Source organism: Astatotilapia calliptera, chromosome 16 (assembly GCF_964374335.1).
Source record: "Astatotilapia calliptera chromosome 16, fAstCal68.1, whole genome shotgun sequence".
NCBI lineage: Eukaryota > Metazoa > Chordata > Actinopteri > Cichliformes > Cichlidae > Astatotilapia > Astatotilapia calliptera.
Window position 1 is genome coordinate 9,395,706 of NC_137437.1, and position 26,675 is coordinate 9,422,380.

The following is a 26,675-nucleotide window of genomic DNA, read 5'->3' on the forward strand; positions in this document are numbered from 1 at the left end:
TAAGAAATCAAAATAAAAGTGGATGCACTGACAGTGTTGAGAACTTGAGATTGAATGGTGCTACTTGATTTAGGTGTGTAGGCCCTCGTATGTTGTGCCCATCGAGTTTTACGAAAGTTGTTTTATTGCACATCTAGAGTTTTATATAGATGTCTTGGATATGTGTCCTTAAGCTTCCAAATATTGTGTGAGGAGACAGAGGAGGAGAAAAATAACGCAGCTTGTTTACAAAGGGGAAGGGTTCTCAATGTTAAAAACCAGGATTTATTTGGGACCAGGGGATTTAGCAGTCGGGGGAATTTAGCCATTTGCACAGATTTCTAGATTCTACTTTTGCTGCTAGTTTTGTGTAATTTATTAAGCATTTTTGACAAATATTTATTTTTGTAAGCCTCAGAGTGATTCTTTGAAAGTTTCAGAAACTTGACCAAAAGACAGTTCAAAAAAAAACACTGGCACTTGAATGTTGAATGTCACCTGTATGCGTGAAATTTATATATTTCGGGGTAGTGTGAGCTTTTTAATGTCGAAGATACATTGGACTCAGTAAATAATATCCACAGCTGTTTCAGGGCCTCCTCAGGGCCAGTCATCTCTATTAGATAATACTAATTGGTCAACGAAATTTGAAACAGAATCTTAACAAACATGCCAAGGTTTGGTATAATGCTGTCTAAAAAGCAAATAAATGTCCTAAGCATATCAGTGCAAAAGTGTTCAGATTCTCCAATTGTGTGCATTAATAACTCTTTATTCTAATTTGACCTGATGATTATTTTTCTCCAGTGAATGTCTGGCACATGGCAATCCTTAAAGAAACAAACATGTGGTTTATTCTCATTGTTGTATTTGCATATATGACACCTCTGGGGTTCTCTGGGAACGTGGAGCAGGTCTGCAGCGCTGATCTTTTACACGGCAGCTCTTTGGGCTGCTGGGGATTAACAGGAGGCTCTGTGCATGCTGACTGCAGGCAGAACCCGGAGACTTGCTCCACGGTCTGCGGAGAACCTCTGAGCTCTTTAGGTGTAGACTTTGCTTTCTGTATTAGCTTATAGGTAACTGCACTGCATGGGAATTACTCAGCTGTGCAAATTGTATGATTTTTACCAAAATAAAATGTTTGAATGCAAAAGTATCTGGATAAATCAAGCATGTTTCATCGAAGACTTGTTTGACATAGACATGCAAAGAAAACCTGTAGCAAACAGCCTGTGGCCAACGGCCAGCAAAATTCAATTTAGTAATGGTGATTGGATGGATGGGTTTCATTTCTTTTGAAGAAACTACATAAAGATTTCATTTGTAAATTAAACTGTGTCAGTTGATTTATTTTTTTTGTTTTTCTGCTGAGCTCAGTGTGTCACCTCTGCTTTTGTATTTGCTGGGATTCCAGCTTATTCTCAGTCTAATCACAGGTGCGTGACTACTTAACTACTGCGCATTTCTAGTCAAATATTCAAGTTTCTGGCAGCTTGCACACATTTAAGAGGACTGAACGGTGCTCCCACTCATGAAGCGGTCTCTCAGTTGTAGACTGACAGTGGATATGCCTTCCTCCTTTAAAGCTTCTTGTCTCTGACAGGTTTAATTGGAGTTCCAGTGACCAAATACAAATAACATTTCAACTCCTGATCTTTAATCGATTTGATTTAATGCCGTAATGAGGGAACAGGCCTCATGTGGTCATGAAACTGCTTGTCCATCAATTTTCCAATTAATTTCAAGCCTTTGACAAACGGTAACTATGCGTAAAAATGTCTAATTGTTAAACAGGTTATGTAATTCTTTGTAAAATCCCCTCAGTTAAGTCTGCACTTGATTTAATATCCAGTGTAGTGGTATACAGGAGCAAATTCACATGGTGTGAATGCAGTACATCTAAGAAAGTTTGAATACCTCACTCGCAGCTACAAAGACGAAGTCAGGTTATGTTTTCATGCCAGTGCACAGCAATGAGGTCGCTGAATTCAGTCGAGACATGTGACTTAAATCTCAGGCATGACCTAGATTCAGAGGGCTGCCCTTCCCTGTATGCTAATATTCTCTCCACCTATTGTGGAGAACCACATGTTCAAGGAGCATGGGAAGCTTGTGTGCAGAACTTTCTAGTGAAACCCATTCTAATAAAATAAAGAAGAAAAAAAACTGACCTGTGTTTTAGTCCTCCACAGATGGTCTCTACTTTGGCCATCTGTGGCAGCTTTTTAGGCAGTCAGGACACACAACAAATATATATCTTTCATCCTACATGAAAAGCATGTTCAGTCCAATTTTCCAGGGGTTTTCATGTTACTCTTAAAAGGTCACATGGTCTCTAATGTGCTGAGTAGGTTTCATAACCACTGAGTCAGTGACACCCATTGAAAGCCTGTTGTATAATTTCTGTGTCATGTTGTGAGAATGAGGTTTTAGGGTCATTTAAGAGCCTCAGATATGGGGAAAGATGCTGATCCATGAAGCTTGTATGGCACAGGCAGCCTTATTTAACTAACTGCTCTCAATCGCTTCTCTCCGACCCAGCAGTGACGACTCGATAAATATCTGTTCGCTTTCAGCATCTGCATTATTTTCATAAGTTTGACATCCAACATTCACTGCTCTGTCTCTGCAGTTTGATATGACAGAGGTTCACTTTACTTCTGTAATCCTGCCATCCGCTCTCCATCACTCCACTCTACCCAGGGGATTTGACTGCCATTAAGAGATGGCTTTTTGATGTGTGTTTTCCATCACGAACGCAGACAGGCACACGCACGCGCATTTGGTGAAGTGGGGTGGATGAAGGGTAAAAACATGCAGCATTTTTTGTTGGGGAACCGTGGCAGGCAGAAGCTTCTGCTCAGCTCACTCAGTGATGCTGTTGAAGGTGCCCTTTGTGGACTGACATGGGATGGACACATGCATGACTATTTGGGCAGTGACGTTTGGTACACATGGATGCAACTTTCTGGAAAGAGCTACAGGTATGTTGCTTTGAATTTCTTGGATTTCCTCTGTGATTTGCTGTAAATTTAGCATCGCTGTAAAGACCGACTGTCTGTGGTTTCCTGCCGTTAACAGATAAAACTATCCAACCACACTAGATCATCTAAAGATCTCCAGCAGCATTTGTATAACTCATAATTGTTCATCATTAAGATCTCTGTTTGTGCCATTTCAGACCTCCGTTAATCCTGGCATGTCCCAGATGAGCGGCTACAGTAATGACTGTCATCATTTTCACTGGTCAGTCTCAATCTCTTCTCTCTTCCACTGTTTCTGGGCTCATTTGACTTAGTTTCTTCTCCTGCTTTCAGAATTGCTGTGGCTCCATCAAAGACTGACCGATCAAACTGCAAGGCAGGGCTGAATTCGAGCTAATGCGAACCAGATCAAGAGTGAAAGCACAGGCGCAGACAATACTTATTGTTGTGGAGCTAATCTCTGATATAAGCTTGTCTTTCTTAATCACATCATCGTTTCAAACGGCCAGTTTAGCCTTCGGGCCACACATCGACGTCACTCAAACATCTAGTCTTTAGTTAAGCAGCAGTGTCCTGCTGTGGATGCAAAATCTTTTTAATATCAAAGATGTATTTATTTATTTTTAATTCATTATATCTTTTTATTTACTGATGATAGTAGACTTTGAAGGATTTGATGAATCAAAAACATCAAAAACTTGCGAAAACAATATTGTTTTCATGTACAGTAATACGGAGAAATAACAAATAAAGGAAATATTATGAAACACACATCATGAAATGTGCTTGTAGTGGGGTACACATATACAGAATTTCCCAGATTGGATAAATAGTATTATATATTGTATTACTGTTATTGTTCAACAATGATAATTAAAATTTATGTTCAAGGTTAGTCGTTTTGCCTCTTATAATATTTTTAATGATTATGTTGTATCTTAGTCAAGCACTTTTTAAAAACTCCTGTCTGTTGTTTGAATCTGTCACAGTATTTCTGACAAATTTTTGGATGCATAAAAATAATTTCTGTAATTAATAAACCAAAAAAAAAAAATTAAATTCATTGTCAACAAACAACAACAGCAACAAAAGGAAAACCTGTAAAGTTTTTTGGGTTTTTTTGTTGATTCCACCTTGGTGGCCTCAGGATCTCGTCTCTACTTTTTGTGGATGACGTGGTTCTGTTGTCCTCAGCAGATTTCGTTCTCTAGCTTGCACTTGAGTGCTTCACAGCTTTGTATAAAACTGCAGGAATGAGAATTAGCAGCTCCATGTCCAAGGCCATGGTTCTCAGTAGAAAAAGGTGAGGTGGCTGACCCAAAGTGGCGGAGCTCAAGTATCTTGGGTCTTGTTCACAAGTGCCAGGACTTGACGGACAGATTGGATCACTGCAGACAGTGCCCTGATCTGTTGTGGTGAAAAAAGTTCAGATCATGAATACAAGTGTTGGAAATGAACTTTCTCTGAATGGTGGTTGAATGGGCTCACAAAAAGGATGAGGTACAGCCATCTGGAAGGGGCTCAAAGTAGAGCTGTTACTCCTCCAAATCAAAAGGAGCCAGTTCAGGTGGTTTGCACATCTAATTAGGATGCCTCCTGGTTGCCTCCTGGACGAGGCGCTCTGGGCATGTCCTACTGGGTTAGGACACACCTGCAGGACACTGGCCCTCGAGGCCTGGAGTTGGACACCCTTGGTTTAGGCTGTTGCAGTAGAAGAGAATGGATGGATGGTTTGTGGCTGAGCAGTATGACAAGTCAGATAAAACAGCATACATTTATTTTATACTAGAAATACAGTGGGGCAAAAAAGTATTTAGTCAGCCACCGATTGTGCAAGTTCCCCCACCTAAAAGGATGACAGAGGTCAGTAATTTGCACCAGAGGTACACTTCAACTGTGAGAGACAGAATGTGAAAAAAAAATCCATGAATCCACATGGTAGGATTTGTAAAGAATTTATTCGTAAATCAGGGTGGAAAATAAGTATTTGGTCAATAACAAAAATACAACTCAATACTTTGTAACATAACCTTTGTTGGCAATAACAGAGGTCAAACGTTTACTATAGGTCTTTACCAGGTTTGCACACACAGTAGCTGGTATTTTGGCCCATTCCTCCATGCAGATCTTCTCGAGAGCAGTGATGTTTTGGGGCTGTCGCCGAGCAACACGGACTTTCAACTCCCGCCACAGATTTTCTATGGGGTTGAGGTCTGGAGACTGGCTAGGCCACTCCAGGACTTTCAAATGCTTCTTACGGAGCCACTCCTTTGTTGCCCGGGCGGTGTGTTTTGGATCATTGTGATGTTGGAAGACCCAGCCTCGTTTCATCTTCAAAGTTCTCACTGATGGAAGGAGGTTTTGGCTCAAAATCTCACGATACATGGCCCCATTCATTCTGTCCTTAACACGGATCAGTCGTCCTGTCCCCTTGGCAGAAAAACAGCCCCATAGCATGATGTTTCCACCCCCATGCTTCACAGTAGGTATGGTGTTCTTGGGATGCAACTCAGTATTCGTCTTCCTCCAAACACGACGAGTTGAGTTTATACCAAAAAGTTCTACTTTGGTTTCATCTGACCACATGACATTCTCCCAATCCTCTGCTGTATCATCCATGTGCTCTCTGGCAAACTTCAGACGGGCCTGGACATGCACTGGCTTCAGCAGCGGAACACGTCTGGCACTGCGGGATTTGATTCCCTGCCGTTGTAGTGTGTTACTGATGGTGACCTTTGTTACTTTGGTCCCAGCTCTCTGCAGGTCATTCACCAGGTCCCCCCGTGTGGTTCTGGGATCTTTGCTCACCGTTCTCATGATCATTTTGACCCCACGGGATGAGATCTTGCGTGGAGCCCCAGATCGAGGGAGATTATCAGTGGTCTTGTATGTCTTCCATTTTCTGATGATTGCTCCCACAGTTGATTTTTTCACACCAAGCTGCTTGCCTATTGTAGATTCACTCTTCCCAGTCTGGTGCAGGTCTACAATACTTTTCCTGGTGTCCTTCGAAAGCTCTTTGGTCTTGGCCATGGCAGAGTTTGGAGTCTGACTGTTTGAGGCTGTGGACAGGTGTCTTTTATACAGATGATGAGTTCAAACAGGTGCCATTCATACAGGTAACGAGTGGGGGACAGAAAAGCTTCTTACAGAAGACGTTACAGGTCTGTGAGAGCCAGAGATTTTCCTTGTTTGAGGTGACCAAATACTTATTCGTAAATTAGGGTGGAAAATAAATTCTTTACAAATCCTACCATGTGGATTCATGGATTTTTTTCTCACATTCTGTCTCTCACAGTTGAAGTGTACCTCTGGTGCAAATTACTGACCTCTGTCATCATTTTAAGTGGGGGAACTTGCACAATCGGTGGCTGACTAAATACTTTTTTGCCCCACTGTAGCTGTCATATTCATGTACCATTCATGGTGTTTACACATTTCAATTTCCAAATGTACTTAGAACACATGATCAAGAAACGCATGACTCAATGAATGAACAGTGAAGTGCATGTAAGGTCAGTCATTCCACTGGGCTCCAAGCAAAATCAGATTATCTGCCTTTGAAATGCCTTTAATATCCCGAAGCTCATCCAATTTTGTTTCTTTCATCCAAGAAACACAGCAAAAATCAAACTTCTGTGAAAACTTAGTACACAGTTATTCAGATTGTTGTTTAGACTTGCATGTAAAGTAGTTCTTAAATAGTCCAAAACACAGCAGCTAGGCTGACAATCACACATTAAAGCAAAGTCTAATCTGAGTGAGTGGAACCGGTGGTTTGCACTTAGTCGTAAACTGTTTATTTTACCTTTCATGAAAGTGCATCTTAATTGTAAACTTTGACAGTGGACTCCTGTCTCTTTGAGAATGTTTTTCAGTTAGTTAGAGTGCAGTGGCTGAAGCAAAAACCCGGGTGTGGGAGGAGTTCGGAGAGGCCATGGAAAAAGACTTTCGGACTGCCTCGAAGAGATTCTGGCAAACCATCAGGCGTCTCAGGAGGGGAAAGCGGTGCTCTACCTGCACTGTGTATAGTGCTGGTGGAGCGCTGCTGACGTCGACTGAGAAAATTGTCAGGCGGTGGAAGGAATACTTCGAGGACCTCCTTAATCCCACTGACACGTCTTCCGAGGAGGAAGCAGAGTCTGGGGATGAGGGGAATGACCCGCCAATTTCCGGGGGCGAGGTCACTGAGGCAGTTAAACAACTCCTTGGTGGCAGAGCCCCTGGTGTTGATGAAGTCCGCCCCGAGTTCCTGAAGGCTCTGGACGTTGTAGGGCTGTCCTGGTTGACACGCCTCTGCAATGTTGCGTGGAGATCAGGGGCAGTACCTGTGGACTGGCAGACCGGGGTGGTGGTCCCCATCTTTAAGAAGGGGGACCGGAGGGTGTGTTCCAACTACAGGGGGATCACACTCCTCAGCCTCCCTGGGAAAGTCTATGCCAGGGTGCTGGAAAGGAGAGTTCGTCCGTTAGTCGAACCTCGGATACAGGAGGAACAATGCGGTTTTCGTCGAACACTGGACCAGCTCTTTATCCTCTCCAGGATACTTGAGGGTGCATGGGAGTTTGCCCAACCAGTCTACATGTGTTTTGTGGACTTGGAGAAGGCATTCGACCGTGTCCCTTGGGGTGTCCTGTGGGAGGTGCTGCGGGAGTATGGGGTGTCTGGCCCATTGCTACTGGCCATTCGATCCCTATACAACCGTTGCAAGAGCTTGGTTCGCATTGCCGGCAATAAGTCGGACTCGTTCCCGGTGGGTGATAGGCTCCGCCAGGGCTGCCCTTTGTCTCCGGTTCTGTTCATAATTTTTATGGACAGGATTTCTAGGCGCAGCCAAGTGGCGGAGGGCTTTCGCTTTGGTGGCCTCAGAATCTCGTCTCTGATTTTTGCGGATGATGTGGTTCTGTTGGCTTCATCGGGTGAGGGCCTCCAGCTCGCACTGGAACGGTTCGCAGCCGAGTGTGAAGCAGCGGGAATGAGGATCAGCACCTCCAAATCTGAGGCCATGGTTCTCAGCCGGAAAAGGGTGGAGTGCCCACTCCGGGTCGGGGATGAGTTCCTGCCCCAAGTGGAGGAGTTCAAGTATCTCGGGGTCTTGTTCGCGAGTGATGGGAGAAGGGAGCCGGAGATCGACAGACGGATTGGGGCTGCAGTTGCAATAATGCGGACGCTGCACCGGTCCGTCGTGGTGAAGAGGGAGCTGAGTGTAAAAGCGAAGCTCTCAATTTACCGGTCGATCTACGTCCCTACCCTCACCTATGGCCACGAGCTGTGGGTAGTGACCGAAAGAACGAGATCGCGGATACAAGCGGCGGAAATGAGTTTCCTCCAAAGGGTGGCTGGCCTCTCCCTTAGAGATAGGGTGAGAAGTTCGGCCATCCGGGAGGGGCTCAGAGTAGAGCAGCTGCTGCTCCACATCGAAAGGAGCCAGCTGAGGTGGTTCGGGCATCTGACAAGGATGCCCCCTGGGCGCCTCCTGGGTGAGGTGTTCCAGGCATGTCCCACCGGGAGGAGGCCCCAGGGCAGACCCAGGACACGCTGGAGAGATTATATCTCTCGGCTGGCCTGGGAACGCCTTGGTTAAGCTGGAGGAGGTGGCTGGGGAGAGGGAGGTCTGGGCCTCTTTGATTAGGCTGCTGCCCCCGCGACCCGGCCTCGGATAAAGCGGATGAAGATGGATGGATGGATGGATAGAAGTTGTTGTTTCTTAATCATGAAAATAATTCTGTCATCACGCCCTTTGGTTGTCTTCTGTAATGTTTCAGGCCTTTTGGTGCTGCTGAGCTGGTCAGTTTATTCTTTTTTTAAACAATGTATCAGATCATTGATTTAAGACAGTGCAACACTAGACAGAACAGGACGATACAGACACAAGACAGTGCAGTGGAAATGTGCAAAATGCTGAGTATTGTGCAAAAGTAACTTGGTGTCTGTAGTAGAGATGGACCAATCCGATATTACGTATCGGTATCGGTCCGATACTGACCTAAATTACTGGATCGGATATCGGAGAAAAATAAAAAATGTAATCCGATCCATTAAATATCACGAAAGCACCTCAGAAAACTTGCAACACGCCGTAACTCGCCTCAGAACGTTAGCACGTCGGAGCAGTATGCATCATGTGATGCGGGACCTGTCGGTGGTCTGGATAGCATGTGGAGCTTCGCTAGCAACCCGGCATTTCATCTCCGACAAAGTTATCCCCGAGAGAAGTAAAGCAAGTGTGTGAGTTTATCTCTGAATGTTTGTAAAGCATTCCTGCGTTAAGCTTAACAAGCGATATATGGAGTGACTGCCTCTTCTTGCTGCTACTTCAATCATGAAACTGATCAATGATCAGCTGATCGGCTTTTCTGTAGCGAGTCCGTCTCTCTTGTTTGTTTTTGGCCCACTTTGCACCAGAAAGAGGAAACCAGCGGCTGAACAACAGCAGCACGTTTAAGCTTGATCAGCTGTTGTTAGAATTTATTTATTATTACTTTCTACTCCAGGATCTTTTTCTACGTAGCTGACGTAACTGTGCAGGGGCGGATCTAGCAAAGTTTAGCCAGGGGGGCCGATAGGGCATTAACAGGGAAAAGGGGGCACAAAGACATACTTTTCTTTCTTATTCTCATTTAAAATGTCTAGCTTTTAATAAATAATTATCTGACACCCAAAGTTTTAATTTGATGCAAAATGAATAGAAGTCAATTACTGTATATAGTAACTATTAAGTCTAATATATATACCCTAGTAAGCTATAGTACTTTTTCCTTTGGGAAGGTACCATCTGTGCAGTCTGCAATTTTGTTGAAGAAAGATGTTGAATCTATTTAATATTTCTTGAAAAATAATTGATTTCTGTGCATTTTTTTTCACACTGCATCAAATTAAGGTTGATTACGTCGATTAAGCATCATGAGGTGGAGCGTGAGGGGTGGTTCCCTATTTTTTATTTATTTATTTTTGTTGTTGCTGGGAGTTGGAACCCTATTAGTTAGGTTGCTTAATATTTACGCTAAGTACTCTTTAAAATACCAGAATAGGGAGGATGGTGTAGGTCTAAGTTTATTAGATTGATCAGTATTGCTGAACTATGAAATTTTTTTTTTTTTTTGCATACAGGTATAACAGAATAGCTTTAGTGTAGTTGTTGTTTTAAACTTGAGTATGAACTTATACAAAATGCAGCAAGATATTAAAAAAAAACAGTTTTGTTGATTAAAAAACACTATATCGGATTCATATCGGTATCTGCAGATATCCAAATTTATGATATTGGTATCGGTATCGGACATAAAAAAGTGGTATTGTGCCATCTCTAGTCTGTAGGTGTGTGTGTGTATGAGTGTGAGATACTGCAGATAAGTGCTTGGTAGTGACATGTATGAAGGTGTGCACGTGTGTCAGTCCAGTCAGAGTGTTCAGGAGTCTGACGGCTTGGAGTAAGAAACTGTTCTGTAGTCTGGTAGTGAGGCCCGGATGCTCCGGTACCTCTTTCCAGAAGGCAGCACGGTGAAGAGTGTGTGTGAGCGGTGTGTGGGGTCCTCCACAATGCTGGTGGCTTTGCGGATGGAGCGGGTGCTATCAGTGTCCGTGATGGAGGGAAGAGGGGAGAGACAGGTTGTTGACTCTACACCAGTCAGTAATGATGGCCTCCCTAACTTTTATCAACATCTCTTTTGGCCTGATATTTAAAATTACAACGAAAAGCTATAAAATAAAATAACTTCAGATATTATGTCTGCTTCATTTGTCATGATACAGTTTCACCTGACCACGAAACTGCTTGTTAGGCAATTTTCCAGTCAATTTTTGACTGGAAATAGGGGATGCAATTCCAAAACAATTCATGGAAAAGTTTTGTAAAACCCTTTCAGTTAAAGTTGAAGGTTTGCAACCATTCATGTGTTGATTGTGATGGTGTATAATGACAAAACTACAAAAAGTTCCTCCAACAAGTTATGAGCCCAACTCCTTTTGTTACATTGTGCAACTGATGGTTTTTTTTTAAATGGGCAGGAGTGTGAAAGGTTTTCTGTCTTGATATAGAGAAACTGAAGCATTATATAATAATAATTATAATAGTGCTTGATATAAGGGGATGTGGTAAAGCCCTGTAGTTTGAAAAGGGTCATACTACAGAAAGGTGCGTCGTCAGGGTGATGAAAATCTGCTGCTAAAACTTCTTTCACAACTCTAAACTAGATTATATTGCAACAAGTAGAGCTTATTGTCCTTTATTTATTTTTTTATTTGTTTCATTACATTTTTTAATGTGATTTTTTAAATTCATTGACTACATTTAAAAAACAGTTATGAAAAACACTGCAGCCTAAATATTTAGTTAAAGACTAAGAGTAGACAAATGAAATAAAGAAACAACATGGTATAAATTTATACAATGTATATATTTGTGTCACTTTTAATTTCAAATCATCCGATGACCTGATTAATAAAAAAAGAAAATATTGTTAATAGTACATAAGATGACATCATAGACAACAATATTAACACCAGTTGACTTTTTGGTGGCTCATTTAGTATGCATTAGCTCACATTTCTTACTTAGTGCACTTGTTTAGTTAGAATTAGGCCTCCAACACTCTTTCACCACATGTGTAGAACAAGCTTTTCAATTCCTGTAAAAATACTGAAAGTACCACCACACTCTGAAATAACACCCATCCTGTCCTCCTTTCAGTCTCTGTGCTTTGCCTGCTGCCTCAGGAGGTGCTGGCACGGTGGGCTTGTGTTCGCGCCTGCCCACCATCCTGCACCTGCACACAGGAGAAGAGCTGCAGCGTGCTCTGCGACCGCTCCGGCCTGGCTGAGCTGCCCAAAGAGTTTCCGTGTGAGGCCTCCGCCATCAACCTGGACAAAAACAGGCTCAAGTTCTTGTCAGAAAGGGCCTTTGGTACTCTGCCCTCCCTCAAGTCTCTCTCTCTGGACCACAACAACATCTCCTTCATTACCCCAGGAGCCTTTAAGGTTTGCTGAATGTTCTGCTGAAGGATTTTGTAACCAAAAATACAAACACGTAACAAACAGGTATATATATATATATATATATATATATATATATATATATATATATATATATATATATATATATATATATATATATATATATATATATATAAAAACTGCCTGAATGATCATGTGAGGAAACCCATCAACATGCAGAAATACAAAAAAAATCTACAATTTCAAGCACTACTGTATCTTTACTAGATTTACTAGAAATTCATTTTTATATTTTTAGAGTTTTCATACTTGACTAACAGTTTCTGTCACGCAGGGCCTCTCGAACTTGGTGGAGCTGAAAATGGCGCACAACGAGTACATCAGCTACCTTCACACACGAACTTTCACAGGGGTGAAGAAGCTGGTGCACCTCGACTTGTCCGACTGTAACCTGTTCAGCATCCCCGATCGTATCTTTATAGAGCAAACGGCACTGAAGGAGCTGCTCTGTTTCCAAAACAACTTCAGGAGGATCCCGGGGGCCATCAGAGGCATGGAAAACCTGACTCACATCTATCTGGAGAGAAACAAGATAGAGGCAGTGGCCTACAACTCCCTGCTGGGCCTGGGTAGCCTCAAGTAAGCCACAGGCCCCAAGCTCATGCATGAACTCACATAGCTACAACCAGGCATTCATTTATTGACTGAGGTTTTGCATAAACTATTAAAGCAGACCTGCTATGCTTATTTCCAGCTACAGATTTTTATTCCACAGTCACAGTTCAAAATACTGCTTATTTATCTCATGCAGGGTCTCATTGCACGCTCAGTTCATCTTCTGTTTGAACTAAGCATTCAGCAGTTCAAAGTTTGTGTATTCATCCTTAGTTCATGCACTGCTCCCATCCTGTTTTCAGAGATTTTACAGATGACATGGAACAAAGTTATTTTGTGCAGGTGTGGTTCCTGGTGTGAGTCTGCAGTGCCTAAGGTAGCATGTGCGATTTTCTGTGCTGAAACAAAAGCATGACAAACTGAATATTGGTAGCAAAGAAAGGCTGTCTAAATCTAACACAGCCACTGATCTTCTCTTATTGTGTAAACCAGTTCATTCTTTCAAACATCTTTATCTCTCTCAGGTACCTGAACCTCCAGGAGAACCGCATCAACGTGATCCATGAGCAGGCCTTCCAGGACCTTACACGGCTGGAGAACCTTTACCTCAATGACAACTTGCTGTCTGATTTGCCCAAGCTCGCCTTCAAAGGCCTCAGCCGGCTCAAGATGCTCAACCTCGGGGGTAACCAGTTGACCAACCTGTCCAAGACCTGGTTCAGTGACCAGGTGGAGCTGGAGGTCCTGTACCTAGACAGGAACCAGCTGCTATACATCGAGGAGGGCACTTTTGAGAACCTGACCAGCCTAATCACGCTCCACCTGAACAGCAACAATCTTACCACCCTTCCCTTCCCTGTTTTCCAGCCCATCTACTTCCTGGGCCGGCTTTACCTCTTCAGAAACCCCTGGGAGTGCGACTGCTCCCTTGAGTGGCTGAAGGAGTGGATGGAAAACTACAAGCTGGTGCGGGACATCCCCTGCGCTTCACCTTCCTCTGTGGCCGGACTGGACCTCGGTGAGGTGGTCTTCGCCAAGGTGAACGGCACATGTGTGGACCCCGCCGACCTCAACCTAACTACGGCCTCCTCGGAGATCACCTCCACCACAGAGAACCGCTTCAAAAGCCTCATTTTCACACTGATCCACCCGGAGTTCGGGGATCAGATGGGGAACGGCACAGAGAGCCTCCGCAACGGGACCCTGATTGAGAGCGAGGATGGGCAGCTCTCTGCAGGGGTCACAGGTCAACGGGCCTGGCCAAGCGAGTCTCTTTTTTGCTTCATTGTGATGTGGCTCAGCTTGGGTTTGATTGGCCAGTCAGATCTATTTTTCTCTCTGTACTGCACGTGAGAACAGTGGAGATGAGATCTGCTCCATGACCCACATGAGGAACATGGGAAGCTTTTTAAAAAAAAATGCTCCCGAGATAAAAGATGGTTTTATTTACTCATGCGAATATAAAAGGGTTGCTATTCATGTTTGCGTGTGTTAATGCTCTGATGTAGGATTTTGGGATTGTTTCCCTGGTAAAATGCAAACAGGGGAAACTGAATATTTTCAGGTAAGAAGGACTGGATGTGGTTTACCATACTGGTTATAGATTAAAGATTTATATATACTACTTCATATGTGATCATGCTCCTCCTCGTTCATATACAAATCTGTACAGCGGCAGGATTCATCTGTGCAATTGCAGTGGCAATGAAACTCAAACTGTGTAAGCTAACATCTAGTTTTTTTGTTGCATAAGTCGTCATTTTAATTATGATGTAATATTCATAGCGTTACATAGTCCGACTATTTTGTTTTTGTATTTTCATTCACAATGTTAAAGGAGATGAGAGCTCCTGTAGTTATCTCCTAAACACACGTCCGCTCTTTTTTGTGTGTAGGCTCTGCAGCTTTTCCACAAATGCATTAATCTTCTTACCGCATGCAGCTCGGTGTCGTCGCTGCTTGTGTGTGCTATAAAGTAACACAGACGGACTTTATCTTTGCCTCTAGTGCATGGGTATAATCTCTCTCTATACAGGGACTGTGGTGAGTCATTGCCATATATTGTGGATGGAGGCGGGGGCAGTGTCAAAGCATGTTTAATGCATATGTACACACTTACACTGTTGTGCTTTGTGTGGCTGACATACCATAACACAGGCGACTGCTTTCTTTCTACCCCGGTGAGTGTGAGTAGTTTGGTCAGACAGCCTGTGGTGCAGTTCAGTTTTGTTATTAGACACAATGCTCTGTCAAAATCTATTTTTCTAAATAAAATAAATAATTAAGCTTTCAATGTGCTGGTTCAGTGACTCCTTTCAGCATCAGTCGAGGGGTTGACCCGTTTCACTTAATCCGCCCAGTGGCCTCTTTGGCTCGTTAATGTGGGATTATGCTGGGACTAAGACAAGCGAGGAGGCTGATGTCGCACCTCGTCCCTCTCGCACTCAACATTTTCTTTTGCTCGTCCAATTCCAGGTCACAGGGGAGCAGGAGGAGTCTGTCCCAGCTGTCATGGGAACGGGAGGAGAGGCACACCCTGGACAGATCGCCAGTCTGTCGCAGGGCTGCAAAGGTTCATATCTGAACAAATTTCTAATGTGATAACAGCTATGACAGACTTGCATTAATTAATATAACATCATCTTTAGTCAGTGGAATTTCCAGGCGCCTTTCCAAGAATTTATGATTACATGTTAAACCTTTCTAGGAAATGAACTGGAAACAACAGAAACTGTGATCAAGGGGAAAATCCTTCTGCTTTGAAGATTAGAAACATTATTGCATGTCTCATGGACATATCATGTAACATATGTGATGTAGTAGCAGGATTGTTCAGTACAGCACACATAACAATCATAGCAAATAGAATAGTACACTTAGAGATTAAATTTACTTCTCAACATATAACATGTTGGAATTATCTTAACAACTTTTACTGCACCATAATGCACTGAGTGTTGTTACTTACTGATGCTTTGAATATTTTACTACCTGTGGTCATATTTGTGCATGGTGGCAGGGCTATGCTTGTTTAGCTCTCTGAGGTCTAAGTCATCATAGGTGCCAACGTTCTCCTAACCCTGTATTTTGGAGAAGGGCACGTGTTTGCCAATTAGAATGATTAATTTGCTCATTTTCCGATCGCCAAGACTTAGAAAACAGTTTAATACAAACTGTAGTGACATAGGGTTGTAGATGTCACTGATGATGTCTCAGACCACAGGATTAAGTACATCTTCTAGTTCAACTGTATTATTATTCAAAATCAACAAAGCAGCCCAGGTCTCGAAGATAAACAGCAGTCATCTGGGAATTATGCACTCAGACTGTCATGTCTAAAGCTTTAACCCTCTGTTGCCATACAGCATTCAGCTTTAATCTAATCCTAAGGAAACAGAATATATATATATTTTCTTTTTATTAAAATATTCTCCAAAGTCATGGCAATCACAAACTAACTGACACAAAAAAGACAGTTTTGGCCTTCTTTAAAGTACAGTTTGTCACCCATGATGACTCAGACCTCAGCAAGTTAAAGGGAAGCCTGGTGGAGCTGCAGCCTATCAATCAAAATGCTCTATTAGGATATAATAACTGGGATTGTCAATGAAAAGTCAGGACTCTTGCAATCACATAATGACTATATACTATGTTAGTGCATTACCAACAGTCTGATAGATAGTGTTAGAGACTAGCTTACCAACGAAATGAGCATTTAGCAGCTAAAGCAGCAGCTAGTTCCCTCAGGAGTTGGTGGAGCCCAAAAACACACTGACTTTGTAAAGGTGGCAATGATACACAACAAATGGAGACCTCATTTCTAATTCACCACTACAGTGTCCTGACTTGAAATCTCAGTTGTAGCACTTTCTTTTGCTTTTCTTTTAATTTCAGCTATAGCCAGTTAGCTTTGTTGTATTTTGTTTTTCACAGACACAGATAGTTGCTAATCAGTGCAACTCATCAAAACTGAAAGCCAAACTCACAGGTCTGTTAGTAACCACATAACCATATAACTATATTAAAATAATCCCTTATGGTACATACGGGTATAAGATCAAGTTCAGTGACTCCAGTTAGAAAATGTGAAGCCCAATGAATAGCTATTGTTTACACTTGCACATGTGTGTCAGCTGGTAATTTAAATATGAAGGTCTATGGAGATGTCGGTGATGGCTCACTCTTAAAGTTGGCCTGAAGTGGTGAACAAAGTTTGCCATCTCTCACTCAGAGAACCAAGGTTATAGCGGTATATTCTGTAAATGCTGAATATATAAGCAACAATTTGCCACAAAGTTGTATCACCTTAAATGGGAAACTTTTCCCCTAGCAATACATCCATCTAAAATATTTTCATGTGAGTTTTCTTGCATTTAATAAAATCAGATGACACTTGCCCTGTGGTGATTAAAGTGCCAAAAAAAAGCTACATCAAAACTTCTGCATGAAGTGAATGTTAATATTTTATTTCTCTGTGTCAGACTCAACAAATCTTCACGTTCTTCACTGTTGATCCAAGCTGGATCTCTGCCTCCACCTCAGTGATAAAAGTGTGTGAGAGGATCGTGGTCATTGTACATTTTCCCGACTCCCAGGGCTGTTCTCTATAAATCAGTGTGGGGCTTTCAGAGAAGGTGAAGAAGCCAGATTTTAAAAATCAATTATTTTTCTTCTTCTTGCTTAGGTAACACATCAACTGTGAGATATTTAACATCCATACCTGATAAAAAATGAATAAAAAAAAGAAAACCAACCACAGCTGTCCTGTCAACTGCTCCTTGTTTTTCTTTCCCCTGACGTTAATGCTATGGGATTATTCAACAGCAAACCACAGGTTTCAGCTCTGGAGGACTCTAATCGCTCACTTGCATTGATTGAAATCACCAAATGCAGTGTTTCAACAGAGAGGTCAGCTTAATGCACATTCACCTGAGGTATATAAGCCTCAGGAATGTATGACATGCTGGACTCCATTTATTATGCGTGACTTTAACTAAAAGTCTGGCTTTTCTTTCTGGTGGAACGATGCATGCACATACACACATAAATACATGATTAACTTCATCTTCATATGTGCCACAAGGTGAAGAGTAACAAGGTCATTTGCATCTGAAACATTTAAATTAGCCAGTTGTTTGATATGAAAAATATATTGGGAAATGCAATAGATAACACGTTTTTCTCTCTGCAGTGCAGCGTGAATGCATGCTGTGTGAAACAACACAGCTTCCTGTTGCTGTTTCCTCCTCCATTCCCTACTTATGCTGCTGAATGAAGGCCAGAAGGTGGTTTTGCAGAACATTACAATGATGTGTAACCTTTTCACACTGGCCTTAACCACCAAAATCTAATGAGTTAAGAAGAGGCTTTTGGGGCCATATCCATCAAGGTATTCCTGAGTTTGCCAGTATGAAACTTGGATAGATGGACGTGTGTGTGTGTGTGTAATGACCCTATCTGGCCTCAATAATCCATGCCCGTTATATTTTTTTTATCCACTGTGGTCTGCCTCATCTGCCCTTGCTGCTGGTACCGCCTCTCTGCTTTATGTGTACACGTTTTCCCGGTCTGACCTCACCATAACCAGGCTGATCCAACGAATGCACACCTGCAGGAACTAAAGGATCTCCTGCTAATGTTCTGAGGCGCACGTTGAGACTCTGATGGAAGAGAACGGCTCTGGCAGAACAAGGTGACCTCTATAATTAGGCAGATGATTTGAGCAAGATTTGAGCATTTTTAGTTCAAATGTAGTTGCGAAACCAGGATTAGACAAAAGTCTTAAAACTAAAAGCAGATTTGTCCATAGAGCTTTAGATGGGAACCACTGCACTAAACGACCTAAAATCATAGTAAATAATTGCAGCTGGCTTCACTTTGAGCTACTTCAAAACGTAGTAAATGTGAATTAAAAATCTAGTATTGCAGTAAAGTGTAGTATGAACCTTTTGATTTTATGCTGCAATAAAACTAACATGTGATCAGCCCAGAAAGCACCCGCCTGCATTCATTGGTTTGGATCGAGCTGCAGTTACTCACAGGCAGTGCTGAAGCTGGAGGGATGTGCACAAAGCATTTCTTACAGGAAACCAACTTTAATGTGGTCCTTTGGACTATTTACTGTGTAAATAAGATGGACGTATGTTCCCAGTCTGAAAATCTGCTCGTAGCTCAAAAACACACACTTGTACTAAACAGACAGGGATCTGGGAATAATGAAACAATACTGTTTTACCTCAGAAGCAGGCGGCTCTCTGAAACGATTTCTCTGTTCCCAACGCTGTTAACAAGAGTTCAAACTGCGTCACTGACATCCTGAAATATGTATGAAAGCGGTCATGACACAGCTTTAGCTCCAGAATCAACCTCAAAATTCTCCCTGCTGGTGTCTTGTGGTGAGAACTGGATGAAGCTCACTTGTCCCTGAACAAGAAAGGGCCTTCCCTTTCTTGTTCAGGGACACCAGGACCTTGATGTTGACTGATTTTTTTTTTTTTCCACACTGAAACATACGTTTGGATGCAAAAACTTCTTAATTTTCTGTCGTTTTTACACACTTGGTGTGTAATGGCAGTTAGCCCATCCCTTTTTTAACCTCCTAGGACCTGGCGTCCACATATGTGGACATCACATTTTGGGTTGTCTAGACCAAAACACTAAATTTTGCTCTACAAGGGCCTGATATCCACTTATGAAGAAATTATGCTGCCACTGTTCTAATGAAATTTAAGATGAAAGTCCTCATATGTGGAGCTCATTTTTGTCATAAACAAAAACCAGGTAAAAAAAAAAAAATCTGGTTAATTCTTTGTTTCCACATTCATTAAAAATGCATGCCATGGGAGAGTTCAGGTCTTAAGATACTACCTACATTTTGGACTTTTTACGTCAGCGAGTTTGGAGGTAACTAAAGTAAAAGTTCAGTAAATGTAAATATTAGCCAAGTTAGACGCAGACATAAACATCTATACAAACATGATTTTGCAACTAGCCTGGCTCAATGAAAAATGCAGGTATGAATAGGTTTTTTCCTTCAATAGATGAATTCATCAATCAAAAATTGCATATTGTATTTATCTGGGGTTATCTTTTAAAATGTATTTGATCTGAAGCATGTGAAAAAACCCAAACAAACAATGGAAAAATCATTTAAAAACTAAGGAACGGGGAAAATACTTAAAAAAAAGTAATATAAAGTTCATGGGCTTCCAAATATCAGCTTAGAATGACCCATTCAGAAAAAGTCATTTGTATTGTGAATTCTACAAGAGCTGCTTTCTTTGTGGATGCTATGAAGCGCCTTGAGGCGACTTTTGTTGTGATTTGGCGCTACACAAATAAAATTGAATTGGACAGGCTGCTGGTGCTGTGAGTGCTCCGAGGTTTACTGCTTTTTGGCAAAGAGCCACATTCCCCAATATATGAGCAGACACTAGAGTTATCATGGCTATCTTCCAGCCTCTAACCCAGCATAAAGCTGGCAACTGAAACTGAAGATTATTATTATTAAATTTGAATATCCATTTTTTCTTTACATGTGACCTTTGATTTTCCAGCTTATCGACCATCACTTTGTGAGAAGTCCCCATCTATGAAAACAATTTCTCACCCCTTCCTTACATCTTTCTCCATCTCTGAGTGAACGTCACACATTAGTGCATTTTTGTGGCTTTTAATACTAAATGATACACGTACAGCGTGACCAGCACCACCCTGAGCAGGTCTTTGCCAGATTTTAGAAGAGATGCTTTTCATGTGACGCTGCAAAAAGAACGCAATGAAGAGACACTTCAAGTTTAATTTTCCAACACATAAAAGGAAATATATTTAAAAAAAAAAAAACTGTTCATACCGAAGAACCTGCATCATTGTGGAGTCATTTACACCCGAGGGGCAGTCATATTCATATACTGTATGTGGTTATTCAGCGGCACGCACGGCCTCCTCATCCTCTGAAGCCGTCAGCTCTGCACAAAGTAAAGCGTGCACTTGCACCGCACACGGTTACAGTTTCAAGACAGATCTCATCTATTGCTGCTTTTTAAACTGGATTGAAACACACCCTTGGACATCACAGTTTGGAAATGGCAAATGCTGAACTAGGTGTACGATAAATCAAAAAGAGAAAAAAAAAAATCAAAACTTTTATTAGATTTCTTCCTTTTTTTTTCTTTTTCTTTTTTTAAATACAAACACATCTCACTTACATGGTCGATAATTCTAGAAATTTAGAAACATCACCTGAAATGCAAGGGATGTGCATAGGTGTCAAGTCAACATCTGGCTCAGTCACTCTTGGTTTATTTTTAACATTTTTGTTTTCCTTTTGGTTGAGTTCACTTTTCCAAAGAGCTGGAATGTTTTCTTTTTTTTAATTTCTTTCTGGTAATATATATATTTTGCCTTCTTTTAATTCTCGGAGGGTTTACAGAGGGACACGGGGAACACTGACTGACAGCATGGAAGCTTGCAAATGTCCACATGCATGATAACCTCATTCAAATCTCTAAAACCATTTATGGATTTATTTAGAAGAGACAGTACCCGGTAGTCCAAAGGTGTGTGTGACTGCACTAACAGCTGGAGAGGGGAAAAACAAAACAAAAAACATCTACAGATGAAAGACATTGCAGTGTGTGTGCTTTTACTGCATCTGCAGACAGTGTCCTCCAACAGCCGTGATGGGAGGGTTACTGCAGGTGCACCAACATGAGAGGACGGGACGCAGTACTGTCTCTTTAAAACAAACATCTACAAAAATGTTGCCTCCTAGCTAGTACAGACATGACAATATTCACTTTTACTCTGTTTTTATACAACACTATGAGACTAGGTCATCTGCGAGGGCAAGAGTCCGACGCTTGAATGCTGTTACGCTTTCACAGTACGCTGAGTCGGTTCCGATCGAGTGCAGTGTAGAGAGGGCTGCCCTGTCGGCTTCTGTTATTAGAGTCTTCTGTGTCGGTGTTGTAGTTATGAAGAGGGCAAGACAGCCGAGGTGTTGCTGGCGGGAAGTGGAAGAGGGGGAGAGAGCGCGAAGGCGGATGAGATGTTACGGGTCAGTACACCCAGGACACAGGGACCCACTGACTGGTGGTGCACACCAGGTCAATGGCCTCCTCCAGGTGCCTGATGGTCTCATCAATCTCGTTGTTGATGATGGTCTGGTCGAAATAGTGTGCGTAGGTCTTCTGCAGGATCTCCGACTCTTTCTGCAGCCGCTGGAGTGACTCGTCCTGAAGGAGGAGCAGGAGGAGTGAAAATGACAAAAAAGGTGAAAGCAAGGCAGGACCAAAAAAAAAAAAAAAAAGAAATCCTTAGGGCCCCTACACACTGTGGGATGTAAAGTCTATCACAGGATTTTCCACATTTTTAGGTTCTTATACCTAAAACTAACCATCTCATTTTCAGTTTCCATAATTTTATCCACAACATTTAAAGATATCAGTGAGAGGAGCCTCCACTGCAGGCTCACGATACACTGCCACGTTAAGACCTTTTTAGAGCTCATTAATTGGAAAATGCTGAGGCTCAGTTAGGGACAGGAGCAAAAAATTCACGAGTATATTTAGTAGATTTTTACCTTCATACTCAGAACATTTCCAAAGTTACAGTGCATTGCATCCCTCCTGAAACAAGGTTTTATATACTGTGTTAGATTAAACTCACAGAACCTAATGAATTGGCCATAGATGGTTTTCTGGCTTGAAAGGCTGACTAAAATATGGAACAGGAAGTTAGCACAGCAGACCAGACTGCCCGCCAACTTTAAAGCCCAACCCTGTGTCTGCTACAGCACTGAACAGGCTCCACACTGAACTGTACGCGTTTCACCGTGTTAGACCCACAGTGATGCACTCAACCTGCAAGATGGCTGTGTCACACAGCGTGTTGGCCTACAGCCAGCAGAGGAGGAAGAAAACAGTAAAACACAGTTGGCAGAACTTATCACTAGAATCATGGAACACACACACACACACACACACACACACACACACACACACACACACACACACACACACACACACACTAAAGCATCTGCTCTGTCAGGTCTTACTTACTGGCAGTGTTCGACACCACCTGGGCATCTGAGCGGAGTGCCATGCAAACAAACACATGCAGCGTGCAAAACAAACAAAAAGACGAGTGCAGAGACGAGTGAGGAGCAGCATGCAAACTCAAACCTCAAGCCTGATTCAGACTTCAGCAGGAAATCTAAGTCCTAACTTACAACATAACCGGGAACCCTTTTAAGACAGGTTACATGGAAGGTCAGGATGTAGGGTTGAGAGCGGTTTCTGGTTATGTTAAAGGAAGATGTAGATTTCCTGAAGCATAATTCAGGTATTACACACAGCTCAGACATACACAGTAACATGTCTCACAGTTGGGTGGATTCAGTGGCACACAATTTCAAAAGGTGACTTATTATGAATCTCCTTTAAAACACACACACACACACACACACACACACACACACACACACACACACACACACACACACACACACACACACACACACACACACACACACACACACACACACACACACACACACACACACACACACACCAAAAAATTACAGGAACACTTTTTAATCAGAGTGCAGCATCAGGTCAGTCAAACTTGTTGGATATTGACCTGGTGAGTTAACTAGCAGAGCGGGTTGTTATCAGTTTCAGCTGCTTGGTCTTAACAACAGATACAGTATAGGGGCAAGAATGAGACAATCCCAAAACAGGAATGGTATCCAGGTGGTAGGGTAGGGGTCCAGGTAGGGTCCAGGTATCAGGTGTCCTCCACCTGTACGGTGGAGGTCACCTGGACCCTACAGACACATTACACAGGTAATCCAAATCCTCCAGGATGGCACATCAATATGTGTCAGTGACAGAAGGCTTGCTGCATCTCAAGGCACGGTTTCAAGAACATGGAGGAGATTCAAGGAGACAGGCAGTTAACTCCAGGAGAGCTGAACAGGGCCTTCAGCAGGACCACTATCTGCTCCTCTGTACAGGGAGGAACAGGATGAGCACTTCCAGAGCTACAACATAACCCTCAGCAGGGCAATGCTCTGGCTAAACAATCAGAAACAGACTTCCTAAGGCCGTACGGTGATGATGCCCAGCCTAATGCAACAAGATGATGCAGGTAGTTCCTGGAGGATGAAGGTACTGATGCCATTGACTGGCCCCCACACTTGCCTGACCTAAATCCAATATAAACTCTGGGACATAATGTTTTGGTCCATCTGAAGCTACCAGGTTGTAACTCAGACTTTTTGGGCCATATCTATCCAGACCAGGAGCTCAGTGATGCCCTGGTCCAGGTCTGGGAGGAAAGCCCCCAGGACACCATCCATCACTCATTAGAAGCATGTGCAGCGTCATCAGACATGCATACAAACATGTGTGGCAAACCACTCAGTAACATCTAGAGTTGGTGCAATGAAATTCAGCTAAATGAACTAACCTGCCGGATTATTTTTTCACCTTGACTTTCAGCCCTCCATATGGCATCTTTTAGTTATGGACACATTAGCCAGTCTCCCCCCCCCGATACTGAGAGTCCCATTACAAAGTGTTCCTTTAATTTTTTTCAACAGTATAAAAATATAAGACATGTATAATGATTATTTGGAAATATAAATTAAGCAAAGCTAGTCTCCTGCAGTCTAAAAATAAAATATGCAGTTTGTCTTTGAAGTTGATTTGTTATGCTCATTTCAAAGTACAGTAGAGTCAGGTTTGGTTGTTTAATGAACATCAGGAGAGATGGAGAACATCACCAGCCTTGTGCTGAGTGCGTCAGTCATTTTCCTACCTCATTAATGCCTGGTGTGATGGTTGGTGCAGCGATGAACACGACGTACGGGGCAAACTCGGCCGTCCGCAGGACCTTTAAGGCCTGATGAAAACACATGTTAGGGTTCAGTGTCCTTACGTACTCCATGCATGAAGACTTGGTGCCCTCACATAAGCACGCACCTGAGGTTCAACGTCCAGTATGGCGATGAGCCCCTGCTGGTGGATCTTGCGAATGGTTTCCAGGCGCGTCCCGTACATGGCATCCTCGTGGCTGCCATACTCCAGGTACTCATTGTTGCTGATGTCCTGCATCATCTGGTCATGGGAAACGAAGTAGTAGTTCTTGCCGTTCTCCTCATCCTTCTTTGGAGGTCTGGTTGTGTCTGTGAGCACACAGGATCAGACACAGGAAGTGAGAGAATTACACCTCCCTACATGCACAGCAGCGCTCGTAAAGACTGTCGATTGTGCGTCTTACGTGGGATGGGGTAGGCGAATCTGTCAGGGAGTTTGGTTATAAGTGTGTTCTTAATATGTCTCCTGCCCACTCCATGAGCGCCTGACAAAGACAAACACAGACGGTCAGCGAGGCCACGGCAGCTGTTCTAGTGTCCTGCTGCTGCACTTGGTGTTACTCACCTAACAAAACTAGCGTTTTCCTCTTGAAGGCAGGAAGCTTCACAACCTCCTCATATGTGACAAGGTCTAGTTGGTCAAACACTGGAGACGAGAGACGCCAGAGACAGATGCAGATTAGGAGGATGTGCAGAGAACTGTGTGGGATAAAAACAGCTAGAAAACTAGAGTGTAAGGGAAGCAAGGAGGCTAGAGAATATCTAACACATCCGCTAACTACGAGGTGAAGACAAACCAAAGCAGATTAAAAATCTCAGTGAAAAAAGGCCTGATGAGGAAACAGTGGGTGGGAATAACTAGAGTTGGGTTCAGAGAGACAGATCCACTGCCCAGCTCGAATAATAATTGTTAAGCTGAAATGCAAATGAATCTCTAAAAGAAGCTTTGATCTCTCCATGATGGTTTTTTAAATGCAGGCCAGCTTCTCATTTATTCTGCTGCTCATTCAGTCAGCAGCTACACAGGAAAACTGGGATATTTCAAAAAACCTGTTCAACCTGAACCGGAGCTTTCAGTTCTACTTTTTACTCGCTGTTGGTGGAGGTTTAAAGGACACCTGTTATGCTTACTTTCAGATAGAAAGTAGACTAAATAAAGGAAATTGCAGAATGTCTGGGCTGCAGAGCGTATCGCGTGTTAAAGCTGAGCGGCTCACTGTGCTACGTGCTCTCTGCCTCTGAAACATGAGCCTCTGTGCAGCCAACATCTCAGCCTGCTGACAAGCGAAATATAACACCCACAAGTCAGCAGCTGCTGCTCAGACAGACTGACGGTGACTGTGACAGCGACATTATATTGGACTGAAAAGGTTATTAAAAGACTGGTTACATTAGTGGACCCGTAGATGAACACACTACACCAAACGTGAATGAGAAGACAGGTTAGGGTCACCATCACAGCACGCAGTGTCTAAAAACACACAGAGTAAGCTACACGGTTTCAGTTTTGCCTCAGCCTTCTGTTGTTTTTGTCAACAGAAACAAAAGTGAAACGCTGGCAGTGACAGCTGATCTAATCTACACAGTTAATCAGAGAAGAAGAAGAGAGCGAGAGAAAAGAGGAGGAGTTGGTTGCTGTCACTGGTTGTTACTTACATGCAGAGAGGCCGTTCAGTAGGAGAAAGCGAGAGAGATGAACAGCAGGGGTCATAACATGGTTACAACAGCAGAATTACAGAACGCAAAACAGCAAGATACAACATCTGGGCAGCTGTGCAGCAGCACACAGTGCCGAGCGGAGATGGATGCAGACAGAATACTGTTGTTGTTGCTGTTAGAGAGTTTATTCACACTAACTGGTGACGTGTGGGTTGGGGGTGGTTGGTGGTGATGGTCACCAACAACCACAAGCAGCGCAGCAGAGCCCGGCTGCATCCAACTATGGAGGCATCCTGCATCTGCCTCCAGCTGTCCGAGGGGTAGCAGTGGGTACTTCCCAGGAATCTGTCACCCCGTTTTCCAGCTATAAATGATGATTGATGACGATTTATATAAAATAATAATAAAGCAGTCACACAGAATTGTGCAATCGGGTGTTTTCCAGGACCTGCAGTGATTACCATATCTAGATGTTTAAAAATGTGTTGCTGATGATAACGTGATTGCTACTAGTTCCAGGAATTCAGGAGTTGCTCATTATTTCAGGATATATGAATTTATAAGGGACAGTTACGAACGCTTCTCCGCATTTCAGTGCGTCT

The 26,675-nt window shown here is 42.8% G+C and overlaps 2 protein-coding genes across 19 annotated transcripts in view; one reads left to right on the forward strand and one right to left on the reverse strand.

Moving 5' to 3' along the window:
• Positions 1–2,823: 2,823 nt before the first annotated feature.
• On the forward strand, positions 2,824–14,177 carry nyx (nyctalopin). The gene is made up of 5 exons (XM_026143825.2): positions 2,824–2,966; positions 3,164–3,228; positions 11,656–11,942; positions 12,253–12,557; positions 13,058–14,177. The coding sequence occupies exons 2-5, from the start codon at positions 3,207–3,209 to the stop codon at positions 13,884–13,886; spliced, it is 1,443 nt and encodes a 480-aa protein (XP_025999610.1). The 5' UTR covers positions 2,824–2,966; positions 3,164–3,206; the 3' UTR covers positions 13,887–14,177.
• Positions 14,178–20,311: 6,134 nt separating this feature from the next.
• Positions 20,312–26,675, reverse strand: part of caska (calcium/calmodulin-dependent serine protein kinase a) — a 166,250-nt gene continuing 159,886 nt past the window's right edge. For 7 of the 18 annotated variants that reach the window (XM_080290968.1, XM_080290965.1, XM_080290967.1 and 4 more), the window contains 6 exons: positions 24,980–25,060; positions 24,819–24,899; positions 24,521–24,723; positions 24,357–24,440; positions 22,595–22,621; positions 20,312–21,769 (listed from right to left, as the gene is read on the reverse strand). In XM_080290968.1, the coding sequence (XP_080147094.1) occupies positions 21,593–21,769; positions 22,595–22,621; positions 24,357–24,440; positions 24,521–24,723; positions 24,819–24,899; positions 24,980–25,060 (653 nt within the window). In that variant the 3' untranslated portion in view covers positions 20,312–21,592. The remainder of the gene's footprint in view (positions 21,770–22,594; positions 22,622–24,356; positions 24,441–24,520; positions 24,724–24,818; positions 24,900–24,979; positions 25,061–26,675) is intronic. The other 11 variants (XM_026144194.2, XM_026144191.2, XM_026144189.2 and 8 more) reach the window with 4 other exon arrangements.